Genomic DNA, 17,328 nt, shown 5'->3' with positions numbered 1-17,328 from the left:
TTAAGTGTAAAGACTAAAAATTCGAAAAAAATGACGATTTGAAGAAAAAAAAATCTATTTGTAGAAAAGTTAAAATTTTCAAACTAAATCAGGACTTTTTTAATTAAAAGAAATCTGATGATTTTAGAAGCAAAATTAAGTCCTTTCTGCTCAGCCTTGTGAAGTTATATTTTCATGTTTTTCTATCTTGTTTATGTCATTCATATTTATCACACACAATCACCTGTTTCCATGCACTTCCTCATTATCTGTAAAACTGTACAAATCATCTTAAAGCTGACAAACCCAATGAAACTCCCTTTTTCGTGAGCATCCTGTTAAAACAAACTACAAATGAAACAAACAAACACAGTTTATCCATGTAAAATGTTCATAAATTAAACAAATACATAGAAAAACACACGCACATGTTTAATATACCCCTGGCATTGTGGGTAATGTTTAACCAATGCTTTGAATTAATTAAAAGGCACAAAATCATGTAATATAAACAGTCTGTGTTTTGATCCAGTGACTGGGAGCAAAGCTGCTGAAGGCCTTTTCTCTTCTATATTCAACACGCTAAATAAATAAGCAAAAGTTTTTCGGGGGAAGTCTTACATTTTAGCTGTGGGTATTTTGCATATTGTTTACAACAGACTTTAGATTAGACAGAACTGGCATAAAAGCTTTGAAATATATTTTATTGAGACAGAAAGGGACACACTTTTATAAACTAACATAGCCTACATTCAATATGCTCCTGACAGGTCGCCCCAGACGCATTAAAAGATGGGTCAACTGCAAAGAAATTATTCCCCTTAGAATAAAAACATGGTACAAGATAAAATATATATATCTTTTTCATAATTTAGAAGAGTTGGGTACAGTACATGTTGCTTATTCGATGTGATAAAGGCTCATCTGCAGTTTTATGGGTCAGTTTCCACACCATGAAGATCATAGTCTCTCCTTGTTCACCCCATTCTGTGCTTTTAAAAATATTCTTCCACATTTTACTCAAAATTGATCATGCTGTGCTGGGTTTGGCCGGTGGTGCAGTGGATAAGGCCGTTGCTGCACATGTGCGGTTGCTGCCACCGTCGTATCGTGTCTTCAACATGTGCTGACTGTCAAATAAAAACTACCTGTCCGCCACTCTCCCTCACTCACAACATTCAAATCCCGCCTAAAAACATACCTCTTCACCCAAGCTTATGACCTCCCCTACCCCTAGCCTCCTCTACCCCATTGCCTACTCTTCATCCCCATCTTTTTCTCTCTACTTCTTCTGTCTTGTTCATTTTATCTGTATATTAATGTGTATTGTACGTGTTGTCCCCCCCTGTCTGTAAATACCCCCCCTTTTTTTATTATGTTCAGCGTCTTTGGGTCACTGAAAAGCGCTATATAAATAAAAGTTATTATTATTATTATTATTATTATTATTATTACCGTATTTTCCGGAAAAGGTGCGACTTTTTTATATCCGCATATAAGTCGCACCTTTTTTCATAGTTTTTGCCGGGGTGCGACTCATACTCTAGTGCGAATTATTGTGTTTTTTCTTCTCTATTATGCATTTTTTGGTTGGTGCCACTTATACTCCGGTGCGACTTATAGAAAATACGGTAATCAAATCGCTTAAAGTAATGATTAAGATTTGATGCTTGAACATATCTCTTGAACAGAAATATTGTTGTTTTTTGTAGTATTTCAGTGATTTATCAAATTTGAATGTGCATTTCAAACACACAGAAATAAAACTGGGCATTGTAAAAATTAACGTTTTTTTTGTTTCTACGATAACAACCTGAAAACATTTTTGCAGCATAAATCAGAGCATCTTGCCTGTCTTGTTTGTAGGATATAAAAATGACATAAAAATGAAGGGTGAGCGGCAGGTGCAATTACCGCCCCTGCGAATCGAGCGCGTCTTAACGTTTCCCAACAAAATCGGGGGGAAAGAAAGAACGTGCGAAAAAATGCGACGGCATGCGAAAACAATCCAGGCCCGCGCACCCAAACGACTCCTGCGGGTGCCATATCTTCTGCGGATTTATGAAGCCTGTTTTACATGCAAAGTGTCAGTCTCGTCACACGCTGTCCAAGAGCCAAACCATCAATTTGCCACTGCAAATTGTGAATCAGAGAAAAGAATATGTAAATCTGCCAGCACCCCGTCCTCTCCACTCCAGTTCATTTGGGTTCAGAATGGGAATGACTAATAGCAGCTGTGTTTTGGTAGCGTAGCATCGCCTGTAGCCTTATTGAATATCCGGCGATGTAGGTGTGTGCGGGGTCGTGTGTGATTATGTCTGTGATTGCTTGGTGCGAGTGGGGGGAAAATAAATAAATCACCTCATTTCCAAGCGGTGACAAAGACGTCAAAAATGATGGTTATGAAAATGAAGGAAGAGGAGAAACGCGGGCCAAATGACTTTTGACGAGCTGTAGCGGATGCGCCGCGACAACCGACTCTACCGGGGCGGAATTCGTGCTCACTGGTGATACATAATGTGACAGTGCGGGTAGTTTTTGAGCAAATTTGCCAGAAGGTGTCGCTCCGCTCAGTATAAAAACACCCCTCTTCTTCTTACTCCTACTTCCGTCTCAGATTGCGCTGTTGGCGACGCCCCGTTCTCCTTTTTCTCAGGTAGTTTCTGGAAGCTCGGGTTCAAATGTGTGTAGCAGACTGAACTGGCCACGTTCGCTGCCGTCGAGGATGCGCAGCAGAGGTTTCTCAGCGGTCATGGGGGACGAGCATTGCCAACTTGTCTTTTCCTCGACTTGTCTTGTTGACTCTCGTGACGATTTTAAGGTTGAATTGATGGACGATGCTCAACATAAATGTTACTGTACTTATGGACAACGATGAATGCGGAATTCCACTGAGACTTATTTTGTATTATTATGCAACTTAGCCCTAAAAAAAACAAAGAAAAAACAAATTTGCCTTTGTCAACAACGACTCTGTGCGACTCTTTTAATGGTTTGAATATGGCCCTGGGCTCATTAATGCCCGGGTGGCGTTGTTGGTCTTTCAATTTGGTTTAACAGCTACAGTTAAACACCCTGACATGCCACACGTATACTTACATTCACTGTCAGGTGAGCAAACATAAACCACGACTAGAACAAAGGCCACTATAATGTACTGAATGCTTTATGATGATACTTTCAGTGAAAATATGAAGAGTACTTGCATTTTCCTAGCAGGACTTAGTTAAGTGTTTAAGTGATATAGCGATGGCCTTGTTACAGTAGCGACTTACATTGCCCACTTATGTAAAATTAACCCTAACCCGGTAAATGAATGTATGAGGCCATCATTTTGTAGGCCTACTATATATTTGACCATCACTACAGTCATAACCAGCAGAACACTTGTTAGTGGAATTACACATTAAACAGTATGTCAGCTTTCAGCCGTGCAACAGAATCAACTGTTATACTGAATGTGTACAATGGCTTTCAATAGCACTGGATTTATTTGTTTTGTATTTACTTATTATACCATCTCAGATTTTACTAAGAAAACAAGCATTTTGCCATCCAGTCCTTTTCTTTTAAAAGTTGAAAGCAAGCACAGAATAATGGTCCATGTCAAAAAGATAGATAAAGATACGCTCAGACGCTGTGTTGGATTTATCAAATCTGTTCAGACAGATGTCAGACATGCTTTGTCTGAAATAGGACAAGGTCAAAGGAGCATCAGAACACGCTCATGTGTGGATACTGTGGGGTCAGAGTAAATGTATACACTGACATAGTGGTAGACGATGCTTGTAATGCTGCAAGAACAAGGAAACTTAAATCCCACTAAACACTCAAGGAAAGAACTGCAGTTATTTTCCAAATGCACCTAAACCAGAACATTATTCAAGTCATTAAAAATGTAAGACGTAAATTACTTTCTAGAGAGTCAGCAGCTGACTTAATGATTGCTTTGTGGTGAAAATAAATAAATAAAACAGGGTAAAAGCCTTTTAACGTCCACCTCCTACCATTGGATTCCACATTAACTGTGCAAGTGCATGACAGTGATCCAGGCTAAATTAAACTGAATGTGTAACCAGCAGGAGCAGCCTGTGATAAACCCTGACAGCACGTCTTAGTATCAGTCACGCTGCAGATGGCTCTCTGAAATGAACAAGGTGATTTTAATATTGGAAATATTTGAAGATTCAGCTAGAAATAACATTTTTCATTCCTTGCAGTGGATTAAATGGTGACAGTGACAGCCCACTGGTTCTTTTCATGTGGGATTTAACTTAAAAGTCCATTCTAATTTATATTCCTTTGAATGTACAAATTCAGGCAAAAATACTCCCTCCTAGACTTGTGTGGGCACTGGCACCCAGAGAGAGTCGCAGAGAAAATGCATTAGATCAAGACAGACAGCAGAGATGAGTTTTCACATAACACTCTGCTTATTCACTCAAGTATGTAATCAAATATATGTAATATGAAAACGGAAAACAAAGAAATACCAAGAACAGTGTGGCTAATATCCTGGAGCCACTCTAATCTCCAGGAATATGTTTGGCTACTGAACTCATTTAGTGTCTTCTCTGGCTGTCATGTCGTGTTTCTTCACAAACACCAGCTCAGCGTTCTGCTGCGCTCCCCCGGGGATGAAAACTGCCTCATGTGTGTATTTGTAGATGTGCAGTTTACATGAGAATACGTCCTGTTCCTTTTTTTTTATGGTTTTGACTGTGTCAATCTGTGACCTTGGTCTTCCCCCCTTTTCCCCCTTCTCTTCTCCCGCCTTTTTTTCTCTCTTGTTGTTTGTGCATTTGTATTCACGGCTGCTTTTGCACAGACAGACTGAGTCTGACCTGAGCATTACCCGAGGAGCACGCTGCATCATATTTTAACTCCCTTTGTCTTTGACAGATGGCCTGGCTCTAAAAGCCTCTGTCCGTGGTGCTGAAGTCTGGCTGATGTATGAACGTCACAGGCTGTTTGATAAATCCACCGTGTCACTCTCCGTCTGACAGCCATTCATCATACTTGCTTTCTCATGTGAAATACTCCGTGTGCTTGATAATTCACTAAGACAAATAAAACGTGAGCGCTCTCTCCTGAGCGACTTCACTGTACTCGGCTCTTTGTGCTGGGGACGCACTGTCCCCGTCAGAGCTGTGGCAGCTGGAGCAGCAACTGTGGCTAAATCGAGAGCCGCTGAAGGACGAACATGATCTTAATGAGCCGACTAATGACTCCTCTATTGTACTTTTCCCTCTCTCTCTTTCTCTTCTTCCTGGGCTCCGGTCAGCTCTCAGCGCCTCTGTTTTTACTGTCACATCTTCACGTCTACAGTGCAGTGCGATCTCAAACTGTGTCCTTCACGTGTGTTGTTTTGCATCAAATGACAGAGACGAACACAATATTCCCAATTTTGTTTGGAAAAGAAACAATGACATTTATTATTTTTTCTTAGCACTGCTCATAATTAGTCTGTTGTGCCCATTGATCACATATAATACAGTAAATATAAAAATGGCTTTTAACTTTACACCCAAAGCAACAACAAAATGTTTATCTTAAAATATGTATGCTAAAAATACTGAGAAAGTATTTCCACTAAATTACTGGGGGGTAGCCTGCGTTGCCGCGGTGATGATCTGGTTTTGCTCTCTCTCTCTCGTCTTCTCTGTTCACTTTGTGTAGTTCTTGCTGTAGGCACTTACCAGGGGATGGCATATTTGTCATCCCAGCTTTAATTGACCTGTTTTATTTGTTTCTGTCCAACACATTTGTCCCAGTCGCTGATGCAAGGAGAACTACACAGCATAAGCAGCAATTTTGCAAATGTCCTCTCGAGATACCCATTCTGAAGCACAATTTCATTAAGCTTAATGTGACATTGTAATCAAAAGTAGTCTGCCGCTCGCCATCATTAAAAACCCATTTAAGCTGTTCTGATACAGAGGATTTGTCATTACATCAACATAATATAATATATATATATAACAATATCTCCATGAAAAATCAAGAATCCATTTTTAAATAGAAAACCGGGGTATATTTCATCAAAAGTCAAAAACACCATTGTCACTGTTGTAGGTCTACGCACTACTAAGATCTGCCTTCCCGATATATTCAGGTGTTATTACTGTTTCTGCTAACTCGTCTATGGGTGTTTGGACAAAGCACAGACGGTATTGCTTGGGGGGGGGGACCACACGGACAGTTCCACGACTCTGAACACATTTAACGGTCAATTACAAGAGCGCTGACCTCATCCACATCATCTGAAACCCGTTCAACTATTGGCCCGCAATTTCGGTGGGAGTGGAAACATTTCGCAGTGTTTTTTTTCACAGCTCGCCACGGCGTCTGCTAAAAAAAGGTTCAAAACCGGGAGAGCATGTTGACGTTTTCAAGGAATGTTCAATCCCAGAGTCCAGTGTGTCTTAGCCAGAGAGCCGGCTTCGAGTAGTCGCTTATTGTCCTCTCGTACCCACTGCCTGTCAATTTCGTTTAGTTTAGCGTCAAACTCGAACGTCCTCTTTCCTTTTAAAAGGCATTGTCAGATACATTTATGACCGTGGCTTTAACTTCCACCCCGCGCGGTAGTCCTTTACCGGCGAACCAGAGCGTCGTAAAGAAAGGAGAGTTCATGTTGCTTTCCTCCCCGGGCGCCAGTGCTACTTTCGACTCGCTCTTTCTAATCTGCCCGTAAAGGTGGTGGTTCCTTAGAGACACATAAACAAGCAGACAGGCCACCGATGTCGTCGCCAAAAGCACCCCGAAGATGGTTATCACCGCCGCATCCCATCTCTCTGTGTCCCTGACGGCCAGCTCGATCCCCTTCGTGGTCACGTGTAGACATTTGCTTTCGTGGTTGTAATGGACGCCGCGGACCTCGACGCAGACTTTGTACCGCGTCGCCGGGCTGAGGTGGGTGAGGTTGTACGCGCGGATATCGGACGGAACCCTGGTGGTGAACGCGGTCCTGGGGTGATCCGTTTCAGCCATGGTGTACCACTTGATGTTGGGCGCCAGCGTCCCGGGGCCGGCCTTCCAGGAAAGCAATACCGAGTTTGTCTCCACCGAGTTGATTATGACATTCAGAGAGCCATTCACCGGCTGCGGGAAATATCCATTCACTTCGACGGAGACGGATTTGAGGTCTGCTCCGACGAGGTTGTGGGCCACGCACGTGTACAGGCCTGCTTCAGTTTCGGTGATGTCATAAATGTCAAAAGTCCCCTCTGGATGCATGTAGTACTTGTCGGACACGGTATTGGGCAGGATTCGCATACCGGAGGGCGTGATCCAGTAAATTTCCGGCTCGGGTTCGGCGAAGGCGCGACAGTGGAGTGACACCGAGCTGCCATTTTGCGTCTTGATGCGCCCGGGCATACTTTCCGGGGAGATAAGAGGCAAGCAGACTTCCATCATCTCCCTGAAGTGCACCTGGCGGACATGCTGGCCCTCGTACTCGGGCGGCTCCACGCAGAACAGCGAATCCGGCTCCATAAATCTAATGTTAGTCTTATTCATGTTCATCCAGCGCACCACGCAGTCACATCTAATCGGATTACTGTGCATGCTAACCTCTCTAAGATTTGGAAGGGACTCGACTGTGATCCGGTGCAGGGCGCTGAGTGCGTTGCCATTTAGCATTAAAGTTTCGAGCCGGGGGAGTTTGTAGAACGCATTAGGGTGAATGTAGGACAGTTTGGGATTGTTGGTGGCTTCTATTTTGGTCAACTCCGGGAGGTTACTAAGTGCAAAACTGTCAATTGAAACCAGCTCTGGCATGCTGTTAATCCCCAACTCTTTTAGATGAAACATATCCACAAAGTCGCCTCTCTGTATTCTACCAATCGGGTTTTTATTAAGATCCAAAAACTTAAGATTCTTGACGTTTTTCAGGGCTGAATGTGGCACATCCGGGAATGTATTATCATAGAACGAAATGCTCTCCAGGTTTTCCAGGCCGGTGAGCGCGTCGTCGGGGAGCTGGGAGAGATTCATTCTGGTGAGGACGAGACTGCGGAGGTTTCCGAGCGGCTTGAAATTCATGTTCTCCACGGAAACGACTGGATTCTCGCCAATCATTAGAATCTCGAGGTTTGGCACGGCATCAAACCATTCTCTATTAATGGTTTTCAGCTTGTTTGAATTGAGATGAAGACGCACCAGACTGCTCAGACCCTGGAAAGCCAGCGGGGAAATGGACGCAATGAGGTTGTGATTCATGTAAAGCTCTTGGAGGTTGGTTAGCTCCGACAGACACCTTTCGGGCAACTCTTGTATCAAATTCTCCTCCAGATGAAGCGACACGAGCTGAGGGAGATTCCCCAAGTGGACGTCGACGAGTGACGCCACGTTATTTTGCGACAAATCGATTTCTGTGATGTTTGCCAAGTAATCCAGCGGCGCGTCGACTCTCACGATATTGTTTGTTTGAAGTAGCAGCACTTGTGTCGCCAACGGTAGTTTTTCTGGGAGCTCGAATAGTCCCAAATCATTGCAGTCAATAGTGAGCGACTCCATGTACACCGAACTCGGGGAAAACCACGGTCGCATCTCGCAAACACAAAGCTTGGGGCAATCCGACTTATCCTCCGCGCCGGCCACAAAAGAGGCCATGGCCAAGCCGAGAAAAAGGCAATCCACAAAAGACGCCTCCTTCATATTGAAATGATTAGCTCCAGTAAAAAAAAATAAAAAATCTGTTTGCTATCAGTAGTAGGAGTAATTTGAACAGAAATGTGTCATCTGTTGTACTTCCTAAGGTGGCTGACTCACCACCTTACTCCCACAGCTCCTTACTCCAGGTTGTGTCTTCCTGTTATGTGGGCGCCCCTCGGTGTAATGACCAATCAGTCAGTGCTGTGTCGCGGGGACCGAGGCTGGATATCCGAGATGGTGGGTGAAGAGGAGGAAAAAAACGTGAAAGAGAAAAATCACAGAAAAAGGTGTCCTTGACCAAAATAGTTCTTTCTTGGTCTAATGGAGATGGATGTCCTCATTGATTGTCGCCACTAGCTTCCAAAGTCAGCAAACCACTCCATTCCTTCCTGCAACACAGAGAGATGAGACATTAATGTTACTTTACAGCAAAGGGAGAAGTCATTACCAAATCATGACATAAACACAATAACATAAAATAAATTGGTTATTTTTGAGTAGCACACGGAAGAAATGACATGTTGACCCTATTTTGAGATCATAATCTATTTGAAATATAAATGTTTAGGCTTCAGGTTATGCTTTTTCTGTTTGTAATGTTCTGCATTAGCGTCTTTCCCTGGTGTTTTTCCCTTCATGAAACGTTTCATTGGTTAATTTGAAAGTGAAGTCTTGTATTGGAATCATTTATGCATTAGCTGATGTTAGGCCTCGAGTTGATGAGTTTTGACATGGAGATTAAAACCTTGATGTTGGTACTTTTGGTGGGCGTGTCACGTCACGTAGGGATCTGGGCGTACTGCGTTCTGTAATTGCCACATTGATGCATGTTGACATTTATTCTGGCCCCTTCCAGACTCTAAAGTGCAGATTTATATGTGCTTGACCTTCTAAACTTAATTCTGTAGACTTACTGCACAGCCCCACAATATGTCACTCACTCCAATCTCAGCGGTGCAAGTCTATTATTGGTTAAAGAGAAAGCTTTATTGGGATTCTTAAATGGCAGACATCCTGAGGCTTATGCATTAGCCTTTGGGCTAAGCTTCTTTTATACACTGCAAAATGCCAGTCACTATGGTAATGAGTCAACAAGAGCCACCGGGCGGTGCTAATAAGGAGCACACATGCTAAATAAGCAGACGGTGCAGATGCAGTTTGCACCTGTTTGTCATAGAGATGCCATTTAGCAAACGTATGGGTGACATATGAGTAAATGTCAAATCAGCTTTGTGCAGAACAATCCAAAAGACTTGTATATTCTCACAACTCTTACACCTGGCATGTTATAGTCTAATATTAATTATTGTCCTTAAGAAACAGTCCTGTAAGTCACTCTTCTGCACCTATGACACATGAATCAGGGTTTCCACGGGTTCTTAAAAAGGTTTGAATTTAAGGCCTTACAAAGTATTAAATCTACCGTGGTATGTCTGAAAAATGCAAATCCATTGTAAATATTGATTTTGGAGTTGTGTGCGCTCCTGGTGTTGTGCGTGCTGTTTGCATGCGTTAGGTTCATTGATACAATTAGTGTCAAACTAATATTATATGCTGGAAACATGACCAACACAGTAAACATAAACACTTCATAGTTTGCCATGAATCTTCAGGGCAATAGAAACTATAATTGCACGAATGGTGATGTGACCTTTTCATGTCAATCTGTTGCGATATCAACACATTGCAGCGTAATCTAAAATGCAACAGAATGCATTGTAATTTTGAAAGTTTCCCGGGAGAGAACCCCCCAGGCTAAACACACTGTTGTTTTTTTTTAGAGAAAATGCTAAAACGCAGTTGCTGAATATTTTGCCTGCTTGTTTGTTATTATTTGCATTACTTTGATCTTATCTTCTAATCTTAGTCACCCACTGGAAAATAACCATCTTTGTAAAATACTGTAAGTTACTGTACGCAGGGTGTAAATTTGTTTCATCTTTGGTGGTCTTAAATGGCCTTAAAAGTCTTAAAATGTGATTTGTGCGTAAAGTCGGAATTAAAAGGCCAAACAAACATATATGTACAAACTTCCCCAATGCTGCTCTTTTCTTCTCTTTTTTAAATCAGTCCCTCAACAGCAGATCGACAAAACATTTATGTCAAGCCAGGTTTGAAATGAAATTCTCATTTGTGGCTTTAATGTATTTCTTATGCACTTTTATTTTTCGGGAAACGCATGGGGCTGGACGGCCCTGTGCGGCATCATGGGGAAAAGATGTGAGTGACAGGACGAAATGGAACGAGTCTGGCAGGCTGCGGGAGAAGAAAAGGGGTCCATGGTTTCATCTCATTTCATCTTACTTCTTCCACACCTCAGCGCCCACAAGGGAGATGGAGAATATGAGAAAATACACATGAAGTCAAGGTGGCAGAAACGGCGCTATTTGTCATCCAGCGTTGAGCCTTTTTATGTTTTATACTTTTAGGTCAATCGTGCGCTCAGAAATATCACGGCGCCGGCCCTTTAAAGTGGATTGTGGCGAGATGGTGGCCTTTAACCTGCCTGTGTGAAATCTACGCGATGCTGCATTTGGAACACAAACTATCTCGGGAAAACGTCACAAACAGTTTTCTTTATCATTAAAATGTTGTTCAGGATACTTCAGATACTTCAGATACTACCCAAAAACAATGACAGCTGGAGATCAGGGTTGATCTTTTACGGGTTAAAGGTTGAAATTAGGGCTGAAATAGTTACCGTATTTTCCGGACTATAAGTCACACCTTTTTTCATAGTTTTGGCCGGGGTGCGACTTATACTCCAGAGCAACTTATTTGTGATATTTGAAGGCTCTAAGCGACGCAGAAGAAGAATCTGCACTTCCTCTGCCTCTGGAGTTTGTGGAGTTGTTTAGAAGTGACACAGAGGAAGAAGAATTCAATGGATTTAGTGATTTGGGGTAAAACTGATGCTTTGGTAAACTTGTTAGCATGTTCTTTATGCTATAGTTATCTGAATAACTGTTAATATGTTACGTTAACATACCAGACACTTACCACAGTTCTGTCTGTGCCTCATGTAGCTGAAGGTGTTAGCGTTAGCATACGTACACCTATTCACCATGTTCTCTCATCTGTTATTATTTTAAACTGCATCTCAAGATGAAATGTCTGTTCTTGGTCTTGGGTTTTATCAAATAAATGTCCCCATAAAATGCAACTTATACTCCAGTGCGATTTATTATTATTTTTTTCTTCTCTATTATGCATTTTTTGGCTGGTGAGACTTATACTCTGGAAAATACGGTAATAGATTCATTGCAACTAATTGATTCAATTAAATTATCACTATCAAGACTGTGCACAAATCTGTAAATATTCTCCATCATATATTTCTCAAGTGGCGTCTCTTTAGCTTCATTCGGGCCAGTTTAGTAAAAATGACACATTCATGGCCCTTTTACAATCCAAACAAGTCAACAAATCAATTCATCATAAGTATAATTGTTGGATTAATTGATTAGCAAAATTATCGTTAGTTGCACCCTTTTTAACATATACACTGAATTCAGAGGATTTTTTCCAGAGTTTCTTTTGGCACATGGACTTTATTAGACAGAAGTGTGAAATGGCGGAAAAGATCAGGAAGGACATTCATCACATTGTTGGAGCCAGAAATCAATCTCACGAGGCCTGGCATATATGCAGCTACTAAGACCCCCATATAACGGTTAAACAGAAGCAGAGTCTAGAAGGTGAAGCTGCCCTGCTCCTGCCTGAACACAATGGGGTTTATTTGGGAAGCGAGTGAGTAACCGCGGGGCGAGTGGAGGAGGAGGAGAGAGAGTAAAGCACCTGCACTTTAATAATCCGCCGCGGCACCAGGAGCTCTCTGATAAACAGACTCCGGCCCGGGTCCCGCGGCTCGGCTCTTCTCTGTGGGCCCCGCAATCTGGCCCCCGATCTGTAATTCAGAGCTCCGAGCACCAAGCGGGCGCTCCTCGAGTTTGTCTCTGGACCAATCACAAGCGGCGCCACAGAGAGAGGGAAAGAGAGAGGTACGGACGCCATTCTGTGCCTCTGTTCTCTGTGTGTTCTCTGTGTGTTCTCTCTATTTTCTCTGTGTGTTCTCTGTGTGTTCTCTGTGTGTCCTCTCTATGTTCTCTGTGTGTTCTCTGTGTGTTCTCTGTGTGTCCTCTCTATGTTCTCTGTGTGTTCTCTGTGTGTTCTCTGTGTGTCCTCTCTATGTTCTCTGTGTGTTCTCTGTGTGTTCTCTGTGTGTCCTCTCTATGTTCTCTGTGTGTCCTCTCTATGTCCTCTGCATGTTCTCTGTGTGTTCTCAGTATGTTCTCTGTATGTTCTCTGTATGTTCTCTGTGTGTTCTCAGTATCTTTTCTGTATGTTCTCTGTGTGTTCTCTGTATGTTCTCTGTGTGTTCTCAGTATGTTCTCTGTGTGTTCTCTGTGTGTTCTCTTTATCTTTTCTGTATGTTCTCTGTGTGTTCTCTGTATGTTCTCTGTGTGTTCTCAGTATGTTCTCTGTGTGTTCTCGGTGTGTTCTCTGTATGTTCTCTCAGGCTGTCTAACGACAGGAATGAAATGTTGAAGTTTATGAATCATATCTAACTGAATCTATGGGAATTCCTTTTGGAACATTTGAATCGTTGACATGAGATGAATTCTATTCTATGAGATGAATTATATTTTGATATTACGGTAAAAAGGCTCAATATGCAATACTTTTTTTAATTACCCTGGTTCAACTACTGATGTTCTGTATTTAATCTTCTCAGAGAGCTACAGTCTGATACTGGAAACAATATTCTTACTGAACAGAAAAATATTCACACACAATTCAAAAAGAATGGATGAGAAACGGCGACACATTTAATCTGAACTTCACATTTTAGTTGCAGCGCTGATATTCGGTCACTAGTTTTAAACCCTCTGAATAGCCAGGGCCGGCGTGGAGTAAAACGCAGACGAGGCCTAATTGTGCAGTATTTGAAACGCTGCCGCACATGATCGAGTTTTGGCAGCGCTGGAGATGACGGATCGGGAGACGACGTCTTGGATGCGGCCGAGGAGACAGATTGGGAAAGATGATTCGGGCTCGTCTTTAGTCTAATGGTAGCGTTAGCTCGGCCGTATTGATAAAACGTAGGGAGGGATTAAGGCGGCTTTACAGGCAATTTGTAAAAACGGTGCTCTTAGCCATCTCTGCACATATCCACTGTCAATTATACAGCATTAGAAAAAAGAAAATGTGAAAAACTAATTTGTTCTATAATAGCACATTTAAATTTGTGCTGACAATTTGAAACATATTTTAAATTACATTGCTAGTTTCTGTTTCTCTTGAAGGTGCGAGGTGTGTATTAGTTGTGCCAGGAAAGTTTCACAGTATTTTTAAGACCAGAGCTTGTCAGAAATACACAGGTTTCGACATCTTCTGGACAGTATTACAGGTGTGTGACAGTAAAAAAGCCCCCTTGTCCCGGTTCATAGTCTCATGGGCACATTTATTTCTGTATTTCAATTGCCTCCTTTAGCCAGTGACCATGTTTCTTGTGGTCTTCTGTCCATTCCGACCACCAATAATGTGGTTGTTGAAACGTGACCGCGAAGACTATAAACCGATAAACCGGGACGAGGGGGCTTTTTTACTCTCGCACACCCGGGATACGGTCCTGAAGAAGTCGCACGGCGGATACAGTTTTACAACAGTTTTTTACAGCAAGACACGTCCATAATTTAACTCAGAAAAAGACTATGAATGAGGAGGTGAATGGTATGAAAAACAAACGAGTTAGTATAAATGACCAGAAGATGAAATAATCCTCAATCAGTCCGTGGCTTTAAACGTATAGCTTGTATTTATGGCGTCACCTGCTTGTTACAATGGAAATCGATGCAATAATACCTGAAGCGACTAAGAACAACATATGAATCCATAAGCTGAGCCATAACATAATTTAGCCAGCACCATTTGCCAATATTTAATGGTTACATTTTTGTTAATCATCTTTAAAACTATAGCATCTATCGTGCAGCTTGATTCGATCTCGGCTTTTGTTTCAAGCTAAACTGTGTTGAAATGTGCTCCTGGATGATAGCATTAGGAGCCATTTTTGGGCAACGCGGCGCTGACTTATATCTGAGGTGACGTTTTGTCTGGCAACATGTCACACACGGCAAACGCAGTGAGACCAAAGGCACGCTCGCCGCCCGAGTCAAACACTGTCGACGCATTCATATGCTCGAACGTATTTTGGCAGCCGGGATCGCGAGCTAACGGCGCATGTTCTGGTTGTGCGATCGAAGCTTTTTGTTGTTGTCTGTGTTTTAGCTTTACAACGTATCTGCGTTTTGATGCAGACGCTGTTTAAAATCGATCTGGACACTTTAAACAGCTGTAAAGTGGAGGTCAGGTCTGCGCGTTCGATTATAATATGATTGAAATCACAATATGGATTTGCACAAAAGAGGCAATTATATAAGTGCTGGATCTTTCTTCTGCAAAAAATGACAATTTTAATTTAGTTATTCAAGTCTGGTTTGAGAGCTTTCAAAACACTGTCAAAACATGTCAAGGTGATACAGAATATTGTATGAGTCAAATCAACCATTAGTTAGTGAGTGCTTTGCCATTACATATTGTATACTGGTAATTTCATTTTAATAGTTAATTGTATAGAGAGTAATCTTTGTGAACTACCCTTATTATTATGTCTGATTAGAGTTGCGATATGAATTTAAAAAGTAGGATTCTGTTCAAAGCGCACATAAACCCTAACTCAGGGAATTAGATACAATTGTAAATCTGTAATAATAATTTCAAGTTACAGAACATTTGAATGTAGACTTAATTGTGTTTATTTTAGCTCTTTATTGTGCGATTTCATCTAGTTTCACTAAAATAATCGTTTTCAAATAAATACAGTGTCATAAATCATTGCTGCCCGAGCCCCACTTTGGGAACCACACATTTTGGAAATCGGTATCGGCTCAAAAAATCCACATTGAACCATCCCTAAAAAAGACTGTTCTTTGAAGAGGACCTTATGGTATAAATTGTAGCTTTTGTGATTATATAATTGCTCAAACTCTGTGCTTTACTGGTGGTGCAGTAGCTCAGGGCATTGCACATGTGCCGCTGCAGTGTCATGGCTCAGTCCAGCATCATTTGCCGCCTGTTACACCCCCCTCTCCCCTCTCCCCCGTTCACGCTTCAACTGTCCTGTCGAACAAAATAAGAATAATAATAGATTACTGCTGCATTGCCTTCTGCATCTTTGATTCGACGTATTGTGCAGCCCTCATCACTCTTACACAGGTTAGAAAAGGCAGTGCAGGTAAAGTCTTATTCTACCTTTGCAAAGCCTCTAAATTCCTTGGCTGCTTTCACTATGAAGTCTTATACTAACCCATTAGTGTGACACCCACCCCGCGCGCTCACCATTTTTCCATGTAGAGATAATTTCCCATCATGCACTGCTGCACTGCATGTAATTGAGGCGAACAGAGGCGGAACAGAGGAGGAACAGAGGAGGAGCAGAGAGGAGCGAAGACTGGGACCAAAGCAACTCGACTGAAATCAGTGCTGGTGTGTTAACCTTGACTTGAGCTAAGAAGACTGTTGTTGCAGGTGGTGATGACTCCAGAAGGAGGTGATAGCTAAAGGCACGGGTGGAGGTGATAGCTAAAGGCACGGGTGGAGGTGATAGCTAAAGGCACGGGTGGAGGTGATAGCTAAAGGCACGGGTGGAGGTGATAGCTAAAGGCACGGGTGGAGGTGATAGCTAAAGGCACGGGTGGAGGTGATTGCTAAAGGCACGGGTGGAGGTGATTGCTAAAGGCACGGGTGGAGGTGATAGCTAAAGGCACGGGTGGAGGTGATAGCTAAAGGTGATAGCTAAAGGCACGGGTGGAGGTGATTGCTAAAGGCACGGGTGGAGGTGATAGCTAAAGGCACGGGTGGAGGTGATTGCTAAAGGCACGGGTGGAGGTGATAGCTAAAGGCACGGGTGGAGGTGATAGCTAAAGGCACGGGTGGAGGGGATAGCTAAAGGCACGGGTGGAGGTGATTGCTAAAGGCACGGGTGGAGGTGATAGCTAAAGGCACGGGTGGAGGTGATAGCTAAAGGTGATAGCTAAAGGCACGGGTGGAGGTGATTGCTAAAGGCACGGGTGGAGGTGATAGCTAAAGGCACGGGTGGAGGTGATTGCTAAAGGCACGGGTGGAGGGGATAGCTAAAGGCACGGGTGGAGGGGATAGCTAAAGGCACGGGTGGAGGTGATTGCTAAAGGCACGGGTGGAGGTGATAGCTAAAGGTAGTAGCTAAAGGCACGGGTGGAGGTGATTGCTAAAGGCACGGGTGGAGGGGATAGCTAAAGGCACGGGTGGAGGGGATAGCTAAAGGCACGGGTGGAGGTGATAGCTAAAGGTAATAGCTAAAGGCACGGGTGGAGGTGAATGCTAAAGGCACGGGTAGAAAATTACTAAAGCTACTTAATTAAGTAACGTTTAGAAGAGCTTCTAAAACAATGCCTGCTCCTGTTACTTTCATGTCTTTCTGCATCATTTGCCCCATTATCGATCATTTGTTCTGATTCTGATCCTCACGTGTTTCAGTGTGGTTCACTTTATTGTCACTTCCTGGTTTTGTTTTAGAGACCGACCTCCAATCGGAACAAAGTTTGATTGCACATTCACGATTAAAAGTGCACATTGTGAATGCACCCTTAGTGA

The 17,328-nt window shown here is 42.6% G+C and overlaps 1 protein-coding gene across 1 annotated transcript in view; it reads right to left on the bottom strand.

Moving 5' to 3' along the window:
• Positions 1-5,377: 5,377 nt before the first annotated feature.
• lrrn3b (leucine rich repeat neuronal 3b) overlaps positions 5,378-17,328 on the bottom strand; it is a 29,260-nt gene continuing 17,309 nt past the window's right edge. Inside the window, exon 2 of the mRNA XM_072454784.1 lies at positions 5,378-9,023. Coding sequence (XP_072310885.1) covers positions 6,508-8,637 — 2,130 coding nt within the window. The 5' untranslated portion in view covers positions 8,638-9,023 and the 3' untranslated portion in view covers positions 5,378-6,507. The remainder of the gene's footprint in view (positions 9,024-17,328) is intronic.

Source organism: Eucyclogobius newberryi, unplaced genomic scaffold (assembly GCF_026437365.1).
Source record: "Eucyclogobius newberryi isolate DKJ021-1_F unplaced genomic scaffold, fEucNew1.0.hap1 SCAF_2, whole genome shotgun sequence".
Lineage (NCBI taxonomy): Eukaryota > Metazoa > Chordata > Actinopteri > Gobiiformes > Gobiidae > Eucyclogobius > Eucyclogobius newberryi.
This window is presented reverse-complemented; position numbering and strand designations above follow the sequence as displayed.